This window comes from Zeus faber, assembly GCF_960531495.2.
Source record: "Zeus faber genome assembly, chromosome: 18".
Classification (NCBI taxonomy): domain Eukaryota; kingdom Metazoa; phylum Chordata; class Actinopteri; order Zeiformes; family Zeidae; genus Zeus; species Zeus faber.
In genome coordinates, this window is record NC_137210.1 from 3,761,501 (window position 1) to 3,778,890 (window position 17,390).

Below are 17,390 nucleotides of genomic sequence, written 5' to 3' on the forward strand. Positions count from 1 at the left end.
CTACAAATCACAAGTCGGATGTGCAAATACTTGACTGCGGACTAAGAATCATAAGTCAGAAATGCAAATACATGACTGCAGACTACCGGTCATAAGTCAGAAATGCAAATACCTGACTGCAGACCACCAATCATAAGTCAGAAATGCAAATACCTGACTGCAGACTACCAATCATAAGTCAAATATGCAAATACCTGACTGCAGACTACCAATCATAAGTCAGCAATGCAAATACCATCGTTTCAACAGCATCGCCATATCGCTGCTGCAGTAATAACTGTACATTATGAGTTTTTTTATTTATGTCTGCGACGCAGACAGTATGCCTGTGGGAAGCTCAACAGGCTTTATTCCCTGCGTACAACCATCCCGGGGGTTGAGGTGTCCGGTAAGAACTACATAAAACTTGGTTTGGCCGTGTCGCGTCCATTTCCTCCGTCATTCGTAGTTCTCCTCCGTACCTCTCTTAACACTCACTCCCACCTCGCTCCTCACCTGGTTCCTCCCCTTCCGCACTTCCCCGGTAAAGCCCCGCCCCTCGACACCTGGGCCAATCATCAGCTACCTCCTAGACACCTTCCCACCAATCAAATGAACAAAATGATTTCAATCTAACGCGTATTTATTAGATATCGGTCCAAAAACAAAACAAAACAGATTCTGATATACAAGAATGTGTCCAATCTTACACATATGATGATTCCAGCTGATTTCTTGGAAGTTCCAATATTGCTGAATATGAAGATAGCTTAACTATTTTGCACACACGTTACTTACCCACTGTGATCATTTGTTAGAACAACCTGATTATATAGCAGATGCCTATCGCACACTGTGCACCAAAGTGTTATCTTATGGTGAACATCCACACCTGTGCTTCACAGTTTATAAGGGATCATTTAGGTTCACCCCCGGATTACAAACCTCAAATTGGAATCAGATTTTATTGGTATGGTGTGACATTTGAATTGTGGTTTTTAATTCACTAAAACTATTACAAATTTGCTCCTTTACCCCCATCACACTACATAAAACACATGTTTTAAATTGTACATGGCTGAATTAAAAAAACAACTGCATCCAATTGCTAAAACAAATAATTTATTAACATTAAAACCCAAGTCATTCATCTGAGATCTAATGGGTGGTTTACTCGGTCAGCACTTGGAAGTGTAACCTTTATTAATCCTGGGGGGGAATTCAGGAAATATTACAACTGAAAAGGTCCCATATCATTTGAGTCAAGTTTTTCCCTAAATGATTCTACAGTTGTGTTAAACACACACCCACACACGATTTTGACTCATGTGTAACAAGAGTCCTGTGGTTATTCATCTTTCAGTTAATCATCATTCACCTCAATCTGCCCCCAGACAGTTTAGTTTGAGGGACACCTTGCTCAGAAAAAAACCCAGGCAGGATATGGGGGATATCCTGCCATTCTCAAGTTAGGCAGGCAATGAGGCATGTGAACATTTTTTGCCACACCCATTGAAGCAGCCAGTTCAACTTGAAGCAAGGCATTTCTTTAAGGCTACGTAGTGAGTATGATGTTTAGTAGACTCTGGAATGAATATGGGACCTTGTCAACGCTCATGCCTGGCATTCGTTAGTTGCAATGTGCTTTGTTAACCACTAGAGGGAGCTATACAACAGACATTTTCACTCTGAAGAGTTCTGGCCACTCCCTGAGGGGAACTAGGATCTGGGGAGGTCCCCAGAGAACTAGATACCTTCAACCCCCCCCCAATTGTATTCACACTGGAACTCTGAAGTAACATTAGCCAATGGGGTTTCAGCACGGCTCCCATGTTTCCCTTGTATTTACCCCGTAACTTTCACTGATTTCACCTTATCAGTCCACTAAAATGTGCTTCTGAACAAACTCGAAGTGAGAAAGAAGCAATCCAGTTGCTGAATCTTCATTCATATTAGCTGTCAGACACTTGGGCACATTTCACAACCAACTCCGCCGTGATGCCCATTTCACAGAAAATAGCTGGTGTCCATAAAAGCAAAGATTGAACACCAATTTTTCATTATTCGAAAATTGTGAGCGTTCCCACTTTACATCCCTGTGTAGTCTGAAAGCCAGTGACCCCCGCTCACACCTTCAGGCCTATAGGATCAAGAGTGTCAGCAATCTATTGACGCAAATATGTCATCTATTTCATCTCGTTCTCCGTCAGCAGCAACGCACTTTGTGCTCGTGGCTGAAGGACCGCTTCTCCTAGATTCAGCGCTGCCGCGATTCACCTCCGACTGCGTGGGCGTCGCCGAGCCTGTTCTTATCCTTTGCCCCTCCAACAGTTCCCTTCCGGTACAGGCCCGAACTTTCGTGGTCCTCATCCGAATCATCAGCGACCGGAAGCGTGTTTTAGGGTGAGCGCTCCTCCACAGGGCACGAATGGAAAGGCAGGTCATTGGGAGGGGACACGTGGGCGACACGGCCCAGCAAGCCTCTCGTTTGAAGCTCGTCAACTTCCTCGGGAAGCTGAAGGCGTAACAAAAACATACGTTTGTGTCGACAGAGGGAAGAGAACGACATCGTCATGAAATGTGATCTTATTTTACAGTTTAGAAGCGTTCTTACCTGTTACCTGCCGATTCAAGGAGTTTTATCCGCTGGCATTTCAGATACAAGAACGCCAAATGTCGTCTTTCCCATTCCAAATTCTGGGATTTGCACCATTGGATGGTTTCCTTAAGAGGGATCATCATGCCCGTGAAGGTAGTGGCTGCCCTGACCTGGCTCTGGAAAATTTGTTTCCATTCCACCACACGTGGATCCAGAGAAGGCTTCACTATGGGCACCTGTATAGGGATGTGTTACAAAAGTTAAGGAAAAGCTGGACAATGTGATGGCAGATTAGAATATATGCTTTGAGCCGACATACCTCTGTAAAGTCCCTGTAGACCTTAAGGAATGGCTTCATATCACTGCTACAACTGTGAACTGAACAGAAACAATGAATTCAGTATGTTTGATAGAGATCAAATTATATTACATTTAGCGAACAGGACTTTTACTCAACAGTGGACGTAAGGGGTTAACCTAGAAACTAGGGCCCTACGAAATTCACAGTAAATTTGGCTCAATTTCACGGACGTAGATTCTCAGAAAACAGAGTTTACCGATTTTAAAAGAAAAACATTTTGTGGCGATAAAATTTTGCATTAATGTTTAAGCACAGTCGGGCCGAAACGTTCAACGGCGCCAAAGTCACAAGACTCACCGAGACAAGCTTAACACGCACTCTACAGTATTACAATAATTTCATATATGCTTGCTAAAGAAATTCCAGATTCGTGTGTGGACCAGACTAAGGGTTGTTATATCTACGGAAATGATAACTGTTCCACACGCATGACGTAGACGAATGCCATCGCATTGGATCATTTGTCGTCACCACTGTAGTTTTTCCTAAGGACTTCATTCTGCTGATTCCAGCTTCATCTCCATGGAAACACAAAAACAATTGGAAAATTGTCAATAACGCAGAGGCAGATTTTATGTTCTGGCGCTATTTTCATGGCCTTATAATGATGCACATAAAAAAAGGATTCCTCCATTTGTGAGAAGTTAAAAAAAAAAAAAAAAAAAAAAAAGTTAAATAAAACAAGTTTTCTTAAATGTTTGATATGCTTTCGGGATCAGCGGTCATCCCTGTTGGCATCTTTCCCATCCCACTTCTACTGTAACAACATGGTAGCACCAAGAAATACCTCTTTGCTGTGCTACTCCTAGATCTTCTTTGCGCTTGAGGGCGGGTTTTGACAGACCGTTCTCCTGCTGCCTTCTCTTATGATTCCTAACGGGCCGAGAAGCCTCAGCTATCCCTTGGACCTCTGGCAGCTCTATGGTCAGCAAAGAGGCACTGGAAGGCCCCAGGAATTGAACCATGTCCGGTGGGAGGGAGAAGCTGCTGAGGAAGGGCATGGGGTGGGCCTCAGACACCTCTTTGAGCAGATGGAGCATCTGCTGGTACAGAGGGACCAGGCTGATGAGGATACCTCGGAAAAACACCCTGTCAATTTGGACAAGTAGAGGTTACAGGCGCTGGCTTGATAGATGCTACCTCAGCGAGGCTGATGCAATTTAGATAAAGACATTCTTCGTAGAGGACAGTTTCAAGTTGCTGAAAGGTTGATTGCACTCAACCTTTCAGCAACTTAAAACTGTCCACAATGGACAATATCTGAAATTTAAAACTTGAAAATATAAATATAAGAGCCATAAAATAATATACACCCATCAGCCACAACATTAAAACCACTGACAGGTGAAGTGAATAACATTGCTCATTTCGTTCCAATGGCAGCTGTCAAGAGGTGGGATATATTAGGCAACAAGTGAACAGTCAGTTCTTGAACTTGATGTGTTGAAAGCAGGAAAGAAGGTGTAAGGATGTGCGGACTTTGACAAGGGCCAAATTGTGATGGCTAGACGACTGGGTCAGAGCATCTCCAAAATGGCAGGTCTTTTGTAATGTTCTGCTATAAACCTCAGGTCCTGGCCTCCAAATTCCCCAGACCTCAAGCCAATCGAGCATCTGTGGGATATGCTGGAACAACAAGCCACCTCTAGACTTACAGGACTTAAAGGATCTGCTGCTTACATCTTGGTGCCAGATACCACAGGATACTTTCAGAGGTCTTGTGGAGTCCATGCCTCGACAGGTCAGCGCTGTTTTGGCGGCACAAGAGTGTTTTGCCCTCCACAATATTAGGTGGGTGGTTTCAATGTTATAGCTGACCGGTTTACGTCTCGGTGTGAATCATTCACAGATCCAATATTACATCCATATACACGTTACCAACTAATGGAATCTAAAGCCCGGCCAAAAACACTCACCATAGACGACTGAGCATGCTGATGATCACCATATTTAAAATGGCAAACCTCTCCAAATTCAGATGCTGTCTCGCACGTCTGCCAGAGACACAAATTAAGGCCAAACCCTGCAACTGTTAGTGCGCTTAATTTGGATGGAAATGGAACACAGACCAGCACTAACAAAACATATATAACCAGGAGTAATACATAAGAAAGGATACATGAAGGCTCTGCTGCAGTGGCTCATCACACAGCCCATCAACCGGGCAGCTCCCAACACTTTGAGACTGAGCCACTCCAGCATGGGCTGACTGGGAAATTCACACTCCCCGGCCTCCATGGCAAGTTTTCTAAAAAGAAAAATGAATAAACAAACAAACCAACCAACGTAGGACATGGATTTACAGGGATGATCGAGCAGACAGGGATCGCGCCATACACTAATATGTTCCTCTCTGTGGAAGTCCGATTTAGAAGACGTGTAGTCTCAGCCTTGACTATGAAATCATCTCTAGAAATCTTAGAAATTATGACAAATTGGTCATAGAATAATGCAAACGCACCGGCAGATGTACCGCACTTCACATTATTAGTATAACCAAGTTACAATGATGGTTTGAAGGAGGCTCTCTCTTTTCTTTCTCTAAAAAATAAAGAATTAGGCTAAGTAAAAAATAAAGAGCCAGCGAAAGTATCTGGCACTTGACTTACTCAGAAAATAAAATAAAAATTAATAAAAATAGATAAGAAAGATCACTGCATAGCCTAACGTAAATTGGCCCAAATAGAACTGAATAACATCCAAATGTCTGTGGCCTCAGATGTTTATTTTTTAAGTAACTTAAAAATATACCTGCTCTATCATGGATATTCATCCTGCAAAGTGGTTACTTTAAAATAAAGCGTGTGGTACTGTTGTATACTGTACTGTATATCTCTACACACTATATTCACATGCACTTTTCTGCACATATGTCTTTACAAATAGCCTATCCCATATACATAACTCTATTCCCTTCTATTTATTTATATTATTCTATTCACTAACTGCATTATGTTTTAGAAATCAGTTAGTTTCAGTTAGTTGCTAGGTAGGAATTAGGTTAGCTATTATGTTCGGTTTAGTAACCATTGTGCATGATCTCCGTTGCAAAGACATTTCACTGTATATATGTATGAACGTATGTATATGTATGTGACAAATAAACCTCTTGAATTTATTACGGTTAATTGATGGCGGTCGTTTTGAGGCTCAAAAACGGTGGCCAGAGCAGTGCTAAGAAATCTGGCTCTTCTAATGAGATGTGCAATAATAACGTACTTCCAGCACACTTAGCGATGGGACCCAATGTTTTAATAAGCCTTGGACTGAAGGCGATCCTATCCTTTAAAAAGGCTTTTCATTAATACTAGAGCAAGCCCACACGGAGATGAGCATGTTTGTGTACTCATCTACATGGAGCGGTGAACCGTGTTACCTTTGCAACCTTGTCGGACAAAGACGCTGGAGATCCTCCAGCGCGATATGCAGTTTCATTTCTTTGAGTCGGTTCAGACACTGTTCAACCTGTGAGAAAGAACATCGCAAGACACTTGTCATCTTGTCATCTTGTCAACCTGACACGGCTTTAAACGTCGTGGCTTGTCTTGTCGCACCGCGGTGACCGTGTGAACGTGTCGGCGTCGACGCGCCGTGCTCCCCCTCACCTGCCTTAGGGCTCTGAACGTCATGTTCCTCCCGTGGTTGTTTTTGGAAATGAACAGCAGCTCGTAGAGCACTCGGATCTCCGTCTGGAGGGTTTTGCTCGTCAGCAGGCGGAGGACTTGCTCGCTTCCCCTCGTAAGGCATCGGACTTGTTCGTCTAGAAAAACCACAGCGGCGCTGTTAATCGCGCCACTTCAACGCGCGTGGCGACGTTAACTTGGACACTGCCGGCAATGTCCCACGTGGGGGGGGGGGGGGGGGCAGATCCAGGAAACACCTCCAAACGTTTCTAGGTAATTACGCACAACCTCTTCAGTGATTCTTTACGTACCTGCAGTTGAGTCAAAGTGCATACGAACGGAAGACAACGCACTTGGGAAGGGAATGTTTACTCTGTTCCACGGTTCGTCCGCCATGTTTCCTACATAAAGGACACATGCAGACGGGGTCTTCATTTAAAGGTACAGAACATTATTTTACGCTATTTCACTCACTACCGCGCCCTGGTGGCCGGGGGAAAATAATGTGAAATTTGGAACAGGAAAATGTTGTGAAAAATGCGTCTTTTTGAGCGATTGGTTTAAAAAACATATCAGCACACAGCTTTAAACAGCGGTCATTCATGTCCGCTGGTCCGTCTGCTGAAATACCCTGAAGCAACCCTTGTCTCTGGTTCTCCAAAATGGGGAAGCTTATTGCAGAGGGGAGCCGGTTTCCCTGTGCTTTACGACGTGACTGTTCATTTCCAGACGAAACAATACGAAACAAAAGAACCGATGCGTGTAAGAATATTTGGGAGGTAGTTGGGATCCCCGGTGAGGTTTATTACACGATGCACTGAAGGAAAAAAGGTCAAAGTCCAATTTCGATCTCTGTTGAGGTTGTGTAGACCCTCCCTACTTCCATGTAGTTTGATTAAAAACATTTTCACAGTCCTGTATGACGTCATGTAGCACACATGGTCAGAAGACAAAATTATTTGAGAAGTTAATCTGCCAGGTATAAAAATGTAAATACACACACACACACACATATATATATATATATATATATATATATATATATATATATATATATATATATATATATATATATATATATACACACACACACACACACACACACACAATAGACAACATATAATTATCTATAATATATTATAGATAATTATATATTTATCTATAATATATTATAGATAATTATATATTGTCTATTTTTAGACTACTGTATGTACATGTACACACATCCTCCAAAAGAGACAGAAGGTTGCAAAGTTTTGTTATTGTATTTTTTTATCATTAGTTTGCAGACTGCAAGAGACAAAGAAGGAGACAGAGGAACAGGAGTTGTGGGTAATACTGCATATATTAATATATTATATCTTATAATCATATTTTATAAACAAATAGAAATAAATAAGTGTCACTTAAAAATAAATATATTTGGAAACAGCATCTAAACAAATGAATGCAGCCACGTGCACATGAAGCGATGAGTTGAACAGGAAAGCCCACAAGCGACAGCCATCGCTTCTGGTGTGAGCTATAAGCAACAGCTCTTTCACGATGGATGTACAGAAGCCATAAAATTGCTTCTGGTGTGAGCGTACGGTAAGAATGTTGAAAAAAATCTTCTTACAGATCAGCACAGTCACTTTAATGAATCAATACAACAAGATCATCAGTCCTTTCATGGTAAACAAATAATGTTTTTTTTGCAGAGCCAAAAAAGAACGGTACAGTAGGGGATGAAAATTTGACAATACAGGAACTACATAAAAAAAGGTCTAAGCTGATTTTTCGACTACAACATTTCAATGTAGTAGGCCAGTATAATCTGCCAATTTTTGTTCAACAAAAAACTCCAAGCTTGACTGGATGTAGACATAAACAAACGATTATTTCTTCGGTACACTCTAATAACCGAAACAGAACAGAAACTATCAGCCTATGCACAATGCTTCATAATCCAGGAGACCACTTGTGAGTTCACCTCATCCAACACAGAATCCTCTGACCTTCCTTTAACTGTGAGCCCGTGGTTGCCACCGTTTAGCCAGAAAACATCAACGTTGGCCCTCATTTCCTTGACCACATCATCCAAGAGGGCCTGGGCAAAGGTAGAACACAGAAAAGGTATCAATAAACAAGACCTTCATCTTAAAATAGATGGAATATGAAATGATATCTAGTCATTTACACAGCATAGCTAGTGCTTTATATTCATCACGGTCGTTCTCACCCTGTCACACATGTTGTCCTCAGTGCCCGACACAAACAGCACAGGCATCTGTTCGGGCAGTCCCCAGAGGTCCTCCCCCCGCTTACGATGGGCGTGCATCTGTCCCGGCGGGTGCAGGGGGAAGGACAGACAGACGATGCCTTGCACAGCGTCCGGTGAGGCCTCAGTCAGCTGCCTGGCTAGGGCAGCGGCAGCACGGGAGCCCATCGACCTGCCTGTTGACAAGAAAAGGAAAATAATGTCTGCGTCTGGTATTCCAGAATGAAGTAAGTGCATCATGAATGGAAAATTCAGCGTTCAGGGATTTTAATAATGAATTAATTCAACAGTTATTGTGCAGAGAGGAACAGGAGGACATTGTGTCCATAAAGTGTGTTACTTTATGGATTATGACTTTGTAAAGCCAAGCAAAGTCCTCATTAAGTAAATGGCTTGACTATTATAGTAGCTTACCTCCAAGGAATATGTGACTTAGACTGAACTTCTGTAATCCTTTGACGTACTCCTGGCAAATGAAAGGGATGTTCGATCAATAATATATCGCAAATGTTAATAAATAAATACATTCAAATAGTTTAGCTATCTTTAATAGTGACCATATGTTTTGTTACTGTATATGAAATTGTTGAATTTGAACTATGGATTAAAATGCATTGTAACACATCGTAATATCTTATACGTGAAAAAATTCAATACTGCAGTTGCAATTCAATAGTGCAATTCAGTACTGGTGTGGTGTTCCCAAACTGGGTACACTGGTCTGATTATATATGGTAACTGTTTTTATAGTATGAGACCTATTTAGTCTACGTGTACTTCACACCGAATCTGACAAACGACAAGGACAGGTGTTTTGCCAAAAAGTGATGGCAACATCGACCTAGTCACTGAGACAAAGGTTATTTATGCCTCAACATGACTTGGTTTCATTCGTGAGGGTTATATTTTGAAGATTATAGCCAACCCAGTCCCTTTTACCAGTTGAAATACATTCGAAGGGACAACACAACACATAAAATGCAGCTTTGCACTCCCCAAACCATAAAATGCCGATATTCATTTTCATTTGCCAAAGTTGGCTGATTACAGTCCCTACCGTGTTACTGAAAGGTTGTTTATGCTCAAAATGACTTAGTTTCGCTCATGAGGGTTATATTTGACACATTCTAACCCGCCCAGCGGGCGGCAATCACTTTTTGGCGGACCATCACATTTTGGCACGACACCGGAACTCCACGAGCAAAGCGGTGACGTCATATCAGGGCTATACATTATGACAAGTACCGATAGTTTCAATAACTTGATTTAATGATAAAAACCTTTTAATTCATTTGTAACAATAATTGCATTTAAATATTATAGGGCGAGTATTCGTTCTTACCCACACAGCGTGGTAGGCTCTAACCCTGTGGCCCAGGTTGAACCCTTTACACGTGAAGCGGAGGCACAGCACGCCATTAAAGGCCAAGGCATGAGCAGTGGAAACCAGATGCTTGAAATCCATGTCACCGCCCGCGCCGTGCGTGAGGATCACAGCGGCGTTCACGCCATCCGCTTGGGACGGAGCGGCCACCGCGGCGTCGAGGTGCTTCACCCCGAACGGCACCTTCACTCTTTCCTACGGAGCAAACAAACGAACCGCGTCGTGGGCGCCAGTGGCTTTGAATAAGTCACCAAGACCAGGTGTCATGGACGTGACATCTTTACCTCGTAATAGTTTTCCATTACTGTACTGTTCTTCCCGCCGCGAGCATGTTTCGTCGATAAAGAATGTCTGCCACCCAGCGGACAGGGTTTTTTTTTCTTCATATATATTTTTACATTTATCTGTTATTTTATCCCCCTTTATATTTCTCTATTCGTTTCTGCTTTTCCCAACGAGAACAAACTGGAAATGAACTTGTTTGGGTCCGCCCACTTAGGGCAGAGTAATCGCTCCCAGATGTGTTCGTTCGGAACACGGTGCAGCTGGTGGCGGTGAAGAAGAAGAAGAAGAAGAAGAAGCAGAAGAAGAAGAAGAAGAAGAAGAAGCAGAAGAAGAAGAAGAAAAAGCAGCAGAAGCAGCAGGAGCAGCAGGAGAAGCAGAAGAAGCAGAAGAAGAAGAAGAAGAAGAAGCAGCAGAAGCAGCAGCAGAAGAAGAAGAAGAAGAAGAAGAAGCAGAAGAAGCAGCAGAAGAAGAAGAAGAAGAAGAAGAAGCAGCAGAAGCAGCAGAAGAAGAAGAAGCAGAAGAAGCAGCAGAAGAAGAAGAAGAAGAAGCAGCAGAAGCAGCAGGAGCAGCAGCAGAAGAAGAAGAAGCAGCAGAAGCAGCAGGAGCAGCAGAAGAAGAAGAAGAAGAAGAAGCAGAAGAAGCAGAAGAAGCAGAAGCAGAAGAAGAAGAAGAAGAAGAAGCAGCAGAAGCAGCAGGAGCAGCAGAAGAAGCAGAAGAAGCAGAAGAAGAAGAAGCAGAAGAAGAAGAAGAAGAAGCAGAAGAAGAAGAAGAAGAAGAAGGAGCAGAAGCAGCAGGAGCAGCAGAAGCAGCAGGAGCAGCAGCAGAAGCAGCAGGAGCAGCAGGAGCAGCAGAAGAAGCAGAAGAAGAAGAAGCAGAAGAAGAAGCAGAAGAAGCAGCAGGAGCAGCAGAAGAAGCAGAAGAAGAAGAAGAAGCAGAAGAAGAAGCAGCAGAAGAAGAAGAAGAAGCAGAAGAAGAAGAAGAAGAAGAAGCAGAAGAAGAAGAAGAAGCAGCAGAAGCAGCAGGAGCAGCAGAAGAAGAAGAAGCAGAAGAAGAAGAAGAAGCAGCAGAAGAAGCAGAAGAAGAAGAAGAAGAAGAAGCAGCAGAAGCAGCAGAAGAAGAAGAAGCAGAAGAAGAAGAAGAAGCAGCAGAAGAAGCAGAAGAAGAAGAAGAAGAAGAAGCAGCAGAAGCAGCAGAAGAAGAAGAAGCAGAAGAAGAAGAAGAAGCAGCAGAAGAAGCAGAAGCAGAAGAAGAAGCAGCAGAAGCAGCAGCAGGAGCAGCAGAAGAAGCAGAAGAAGAAGAAGCAGAAGAAGAAGAAGCAGCAGAAGAAGAAGCAGAAGAAGAAGAAGAAGCAGCAGAAGAAGAAGCAGAAGAAGAAGAAGAAGCAGCAGAAGAAGCAGAAGCAGAAGAAGAAGCAGCAGAAGCAGCAGGAGCAGCAGAAGAAGCAGAAGAAGAAGAAGCAGAAGAAGAAGAAGCAGCAGAAGCAGAAGAAGAAGAAGCAGCAGAAGAAGAAGAAGAAGAAGAAGAAGAACAACAACAACAACAACATACAGATATGAAGTGTTTTTCTTTTTGTTGGTCGAATTAGAAAGTCGTTTCACATATTGCTAAACATCCTTCAGGAAAGTGAAAAAAAAAATATTGCTAAACTTACGTTTATGAATGAAGAATTTCGCCAACATCAGATTTATTATTAAAAAAAAAAAAAATTGTCTTATTTTCTTGGGGTATTGAAGAAACCAAACACATTTTCCCATAATAATTTACAATCTCAATTCATTAAAAATAGAATCAATGACAAATCTGCAAATGTCTTGCCATAACTTCTTGGTGTGAGAACAATGCCAAAACAGGTGTAAAGGGGTTTCTGGATATTCATCACAGAAAGAGCAGTTTGTGTTTATGTCTCTTTTAAATGTCTGCATGTAGTGATTGGCAGGGTAGCATTTATGGATAATTCTGAAGGACGCCTCCTTAACCTTATTCACAAGTAGGTATTTATGAGGAAGTATCCAAACTTTCTTCCAATATACTGTATATCATTTACAAACTGATTCCAGTGTGCTGTGACACATGTAATAGAGACATCTCTTTGAAATAGGGCATGTATGGCTTTATTATTGTAGGGATGAAGTGAGAAACTGATTTTTTTTTTTTCTACCGTGGAGTCAGCTTGGTTGGTGAAAGATACGCATCTAGATGCAGCCCTGAAACGCATGAGGGTGCCTGTTGGGATAGCATGAAAAACTATAGCAAATTTCTTGGGGGCCACTGGGAAATTATATGTAGATAAGAATTCTCTGCAAGGGAACAGAAGCCCCCCCCCAAGTGAACAATTGACTCACTAACAGAACCTGACTCTGAACCCATCTGTCAAAGAAAGGTAATTTATTCTTGGACAAAATGTCTCTTATTATTCCAAATAAGATACCTGTGTGGTGAGAAGTTGTGCTTATATATCAAAGACCAGGCTAGAAGGACCTGCTTATGGAATACAGATAATTTTATAGGCAGTCTGTCTACATTATAATCACAACTTCAAATAAAGCTCAGGCCATCAAAACAAGAGAAAATGTAATGGGGAATACAATTCCAGATTGAAACAGGATTTTTTAGGAAATGTTTAGCCGTGTTGATTTTAAAATATATTATTTTGAGCGGTAAAATCCAGGAAATGAAGTCCCCTGGATTCATAATTATTCATAATAATATATTTTTTTAACATAATGTGTACTATTTTCCCGGATAAAGTTAAAGAGCATCTGATCAACAGCTTTACTGATATCACTGTCAGGATGTAAAGAAAGAGCTGCATATGTGAGTTGAGAAAATTCCCTCAGCCTCAGTTTTGACTCAGACTTCATTTCAATGACAAATCTTGTTGCGACCACTGATTAAATGTATTTTGAATTTAAAAAAGTTGAAAGAGCATCCTGAATTTTGGTCTTTAGAAATAGAATGCCCCAAATACGTAACATCTTTCCGTATCAGGATATTGTTAGATAGTGTGTACATCACATTCTTTAACAGCAGTGTTGGATTCAGCCCACATTAACTTATATTCAAGCATAGACCAGAAGCCAGAGAAAAATCATTCATTATATGAAGAGCAACAGGTATCTGACTTGCATCTTTCTAAAAAAAAAAAGTCTGGTATCATCAGCCAGCTGACTAATAATGATATCCCCACCAGCTATGGCGATTCCTTGTACATCCCTGTTAGTAATGCAAGTTGTGAGAGTTTGTGTCCAGAGTAAAAATCGATAAGGTGAGATCGGACATCCCTGACGAATGCCACGTTTTAGATCAAATCTCGGCGTCGTGCTTCATTTTGATTGAGCTATTTCCGTTAGCCTACAAAGTTTAAATAGCCTTACAGAAAAAAAAATCGCCAACGCCTAATCTTTCCAGGGAGCGAAAGACGAATTGGTGTTTTACTCTATCAAAGGCCTTAAAGAAATCTAGAAAGAGGATACAACTATCTTCAGATACCAGATCAGAATAGTCAAGTATGTCCAAAGGCAAGTCTAATATTATTGGAAATACGTCTATTTTTCATAAAGCCTGACTGCGTCTCGTCAATAACTGTGTCAAGGACTGCTTTAATTCTCTTGGCAAACAACAGAGCAATCATTTTATAATCTTTACTGAGCAGACAGATAGGTCTCCAATTATCAATGAGGAGCACTTCTTTTTGGGGCTTGGGAATGGGAATGGGAATCAGACAAAATCTGTAGCAGAAATGGGGCCAGCTGGTTTGAGAAAGATTTGTAAAAGTCAGTAGTCATGCCATCAGTACCAGGAGATATATTGTTCTTAAGTAGGTTAGTAAGCGCCAACAACCTCCTCTATGCCAACAGGTGTGTCGCAGTGATTTTTAATACTAATACAAGAAGTGTATCATTAGATAGGATCGAGTACTGCATCATTAAAACCAAATACCAGCAAAATCGGTGTAATAATTTGATAAACCAAACTAAATACAGCATTTTGACCTGCTGTCTTGTTTATAGTATACCTAAAAACCTAAAACCAGAGTATGAGTTATAAAAAACTAAAACTATAAAACAAAAACAAACTTTTTTCACCAGTTGCATTATACTCAGTGAATGAGATCGTCATCAGTGAGGGAAGGGGACTTGGGAACCGTTGAACCCATTGAACTAAGTATCAACAATCGTGCTGGTAGCTGACAGATCGATGTGTGTGGGAGGGGGGGTGGGGTAACTAAATGCATGGGAAACACTGAGTAGTGATGGGAGCTGAACTAGACCACATTACTCCAACCTTAATTCAGCTACATCCGGCAGTAGGCGTTGGTTGTTAGACTATTTCCAAACCTCACGTATTTTAGCAGGCATGTCACCCTGAGGAACCTCCAGTGGTACGCCCTGTAGAGTCTATGGCTACTTCTTGCAAGTTTGGGCCGTACAACCTCGTCAATATCCGTATTTGGCCAAGATTCTTTATTAGAGCTGTCACCCTCGTCAAAATAACTTCAGATTCACCATTTTCCACCACCCACTGAGCAAGAGTTAAAATAGCTTCCCTGAGGTCACTTCTCAAGACAACTGGGAACTGGGAAACTTCTCAAATTGATACCATTCAAAATATACCTACCATGCCATCCTCTATGTTCGCCGCATTGCTCATTTACGTTTAGGTTAAGTCACAGAAAAACATGTTGAGGAACTCAGTCCCACGTTTCCGTCTAGGGATTGTGAGATTGAGGGCCATTCATTTTCCTGGGCGGGAGTATGAAGTTTCAGTTCCCAGTTGTCTTGAACGCAGCACATCCACATCCCCAGTCATCATCTGCTTGGTCTGAAGTGGGCGGAACAAAACAAGTTGATTGACAGTTTAAGACGTACATCTGGAAATAAATGTAAAAAATAAATGTGGAAAAAAATATAAAAAAATCATAGATTTTTGTTTTTTATTCCTCTTCATATTTCCACATTAATTCACGTATTATTTCATTTATTATTGTATTCCTCTTTACATTGCCGCATCAATTAATTTATTATTTTATTTATTATTTTATTCCTCTTTATATTTCCACATTCATTTATTCATTCATGTACTTATTCTCTCTTATCCCTCTTTACATTTCCACATCCATTAATTTATTCTTTCATTATCCATTTATTCCTCTTTGTATTTTTACACTTTTCTTTTTTTTTTTTTTTTTAACCTGTGCTGTCAGCATGCTGGGCATACAACACAGAGTATTTGTATGCTATTGTATCTAGGATAGAGTTAGTCTGCATGTGGAGTTCAAGTTCTCAACCTGCAATGCAACTGTTTATTCATTCTTAAATCACCAAGAACTGCATCAATGCTGCTGCAAAAACAATTCAGAGTAGGATTGGTCTGCGAGTGTCTGTTTTAAACTAATACAAGTGGGATTAAAATTTCTACATTTATTATCATTGTGGCACTATCAGTATCCCCCCCCCCCCACACACACACACATAATGTATAATACAAATTTATACGCATTTATATATCATGAAGTAAGCAAACTTATAATTAAGTATTAATAAGTATTATGTAGAGATATAAAAAAAAAATTACACATTAACATATTATGAATAAATATTCTATATTTCGGGGTCCACGCCCGAAGGCGGCGTTGTCGTCTCCAATTGCTTACCAATTGGACTTTCAGCTGAGTGCAATTTGCCCTTATTTTTCATCTGATCACAATTATCCATGTGTGGATAAGTAAATAATCCATGCATCCTGCAGATATAGTTGCCATTGGACTTTAACTAAAGCTGTGAACTCTGAACCATACGAAGTAACAAGTATTATTTTAATACTATTAACTTTAATTATGTTTGAAAAAAAAACAACAAGTGAAAGTATTACCAGAAGACAATTGGATTAAACAAAGGGCAGCGTATTAAACATTATAAATATATGGGCTTCTGAGGACAACTGACATGCAAGTTCTACAAAATAAAAACCTGATAACATCACTGTCAGAATTTATAGACACTCCAGAGATAATGTAAACAAACTTTCTGAATTATAATTATCAGCCACAATTATTATAAGCAATTACATAATACAAGGAGCATGTATTTATTGTGTATGTGTTTTGAAATGTTTTCATTCTTTTTGTGTTTTTGGTGTAGCCCACTACACACAATTTATTTAATTATATAATCTCTACAATTGAAGTCAGTTAAACCTCTTCCCTAAGTTTATTTATTTATAGGTTTATAAAAGACATTATTATTGTGAAGGCAGTTTTCTGTTAAATTTACAAAGTACCATAAAATAATTCTGTTCCCCAAAATTGATGATTAATTGTGATAAATAATTGTGATCACAATATAGACTAAAATAATTGTGATTATTAATTGTCAGAATGATAAGCGCTGTTTGTTGCGGCGTAGGAAACCCAGCAACAGCTACAAACACCGCGTGATCATAGAATGAAACTGTAACCAGGCCGGAACAAATGAACTTCTGCATTCACAAAACACACTGGAACAGAGAGCCAACGCACACTCGTCCGTTGAAATTAACAAAGGGCCAACTACCCTGGAACCTGCATATTGCTGCCTGCAGCTATATTTGTAGATTGATATTATCGTGCCCAAGTCGCACATTTTTTCAAGCATGTCATTAATAACTTGAAATGTATGTTTATTTTTCCATTATATGTTGTGGCGTGGTTTCAGCAGCCACACCTAGGTAATTAGGCCCAGGATCAGGGTGGCTGTATGCCTGTTGCTCGTTAGAGCAATCAACGCCAGGTAACAGGTAAAACCCCTATCCACCCACACACACACACACACACACACACACACAGGGAGAGCCTCTCTCATGACATGTGTCCATCTGCTCCTGGCTTGTTACATTTCATTGTACATTCTCTACAATAAACT

The 17,390-nt window shown here is 40.8% G+C and overlaps 1 protein-coding gene across 1 annotated transcript; it reads right to left on the reverse strand.

Annotated features, from left to right (window-relative positions):
* Nucleotides 1-321: 321 nt before the first annotated feature.
* LOC307244363 (nucleolus and neural progenitor protein-like) lies at nucleotides 322-10,814 on the reverse strand. Its single transcript, XM_080019512.1, has 14 exons — nucleotides 10,491-10,814; nucleotides 10,165-10,401; nucleotides 9,237-9,288; nucleotides 8,784-8,998; nucleotides 8,496-8,651; nucleotides 6,874-6,991; nucleotides 6,545-6,699; nucleotides 6,316-6,404; nucleotides 5,059-5,187; nucleotides 4,856-4,933; nucleotides 3,727-4,028; nucleotides 2,898-2,956; nucleotides 2,594-2,814; nucleotides 322-2,494 (listed from the first exon to the last, which is right to left on the reverse strand). The coding sequence occupies exons 1-14, from the start codon at nucleotides 10,590-10,592 to the stop codon at nucleotides 2,137-2,139; spliced, it is 2,271 nt and encodes a 756-aa protein (XP_079875638.1). The 5' UTR covers nucleotides 10,593-10,814; the 3' UTR covers nucleotides 322-2,136.
* Between the last annotated feature and the right edge of the window lie 6,576 nt (nucleotides 10,815-17,390).

Excerpts from the sequence above, each read along its gene's own strand:
- LOC307244363 (XM_080019512.1), bottom strand. The coding sequence starts at position 10,592 with ATGAAGAAAAAAAAACCCTGTCCGCTGGGTGGCAGACATTCTTTATCG. Across the intron at positions 6,992-8,495 it reads CCTGGATTATGAAGCATTGT|ACCCCGTCTGCATGTGTCCT; the intron begins GCATAGGCTGAT and ends CTTTAAATGAAG. Across the intron at positions 6,405-6,544 it reads CGTTCAGAGCCCTAAGGCAG|GTTGAACAGTGTCTGAACCG; the intron begins GTGAGGGGGAGC and ends TCTTTCTCACAG.